Source organism: Gracilinanus agilis, unplaced genomic scaffold (genome assembly GCF_016433145.1).
Source record: "Gracilinanus agilis isolate LMUSP501 unplaced genomic scaffold, AgileGrace unplaced_scaffold34214, whole genome shotgun sequence".
In the NCBI taxonomy this organism is placed as follows: Eukaryota; Metazoa; Chordata; class Mammalia; order Didelphimorphia; family Didelphidae; genus Gracilinanus; species Gracilinanus agilis.
Window position 1 is genome coordinate 1 of NW_025367151.1, and position 1,225 is coordinate 1,225.

General features: G+C 55.7%; 1 gene segment (V, D, J or C); it reads left to right on the forward strand.

The window, feature by feature from the left end:
- Nucleotides 1-328: 328 nt before the first annotated feature.
- On the forward strand, nucleotides 329-833 carry LOC123254862. The segment is given in 2 exon segments: nucleotides 329-374; nucleotides 502-833. Coding segments are annotated over 2 exon segments (378 nt in total).
- Nucleotides 834-1,225: the final 392 nt, after the last annotated feature.

Genomic DNA, 1,225 nt, shown 5'->3' on the forward strand with positions numbered 1-1,225 from the left:
TCTGGGGGTGTCAGGTGGGGGATGAACCCAGCTGGCTGTGACTGTGCTCTGAGCCCTGTGATCACTCCTGGGTGATGACTCAGCTGGGCTGGGCCAAATTATCCCAAGACCCCCCCCCACACACGCATGAAGGGCTGCCCCCCTCCCCGTCCCCCGGAACTGGGACCACAAAAGAGGATGCAGGTCTGGACTAGAGGAGGCTGGACCAGGCCCAGATTTGCATCAATCCCCACCTGCCCTACAGCCACCATCACATGGTGACCAGGAGAGGATAAGAGGGAGCTGAGAGTGGCCAGACTCAGCTGTGAGCTCTTGGGGTCCTCTCACCATGGCTTGGTCTCTTGTTAACCTCCTACTGCTCACCTTCTGCTCAGGTCAGCACTGCTCCCAGACCTCCCCTTGCCTCCTCCTCCATCCCTGTTCTTGCCTCTCATGAGGATCTCAAAGCACCTTCTAGCTTTCTCCTTGTTCAGGGTCACTAATGAGTTTTTCTGTTTTCAGATTCCCTCTCTCAGCTGGTGCTGACTCAGCCTCCCTCTGTGTCTGCATCCCCGGGGAGCACAGCCAGACTCACCTGCACCTTGGACAGTGAGCACAGTGGTTATGATGCTTATTGGCACCAGCAGAGCCCAGGAAAGGCCCCTCAATATCTCCTGTATGTCACCAGCAGTGGAAGTGTAGGAAAGGCCGATGGGCTCCCTGAGCGATTCTCTGGCTCTGGCTCTGGGGCCAATAGATTCCTGTCCATCAGCAACGTCCAGACTGAGGATGAAGCCGATTATTACTGTCAGGCATATTATAGCAGTGGTGGTGGTTATGCTCATACACAGTGATACATTCAGTGAGGACGTGGGACAAAAACCTCCCCTGCCAGCCCAGCTGCAGCTTCGTGCCTGGCCTCAGCCTTACCCATACCCTCAACTGCCAGGAGCCTGTCAGGTTTCCCTCTGTATCTCTGTCTGCCGGTTTTCATCCCTCTCTCTGTCTCTTCCTCCCTTCTTCGTTCCCTTCCTCTCCCCTCTCTCTGTGCTTCTCTGTCTCTGTCTCTGTCTCTGTCTCTCTTCCAGACCAGGCTGTTCCATGATATACCTGAGGTTAAACTTCCAGAAAGTGACATAAATGGACCCTGAGGAGCCATGAAGAGTGAGCAGAGGGGACTCCCCTGGCTGACAGTCCCCGTGTGCACAGCTCTGGGGAAAAGCACCCACAGAACCACCCAGCCTTG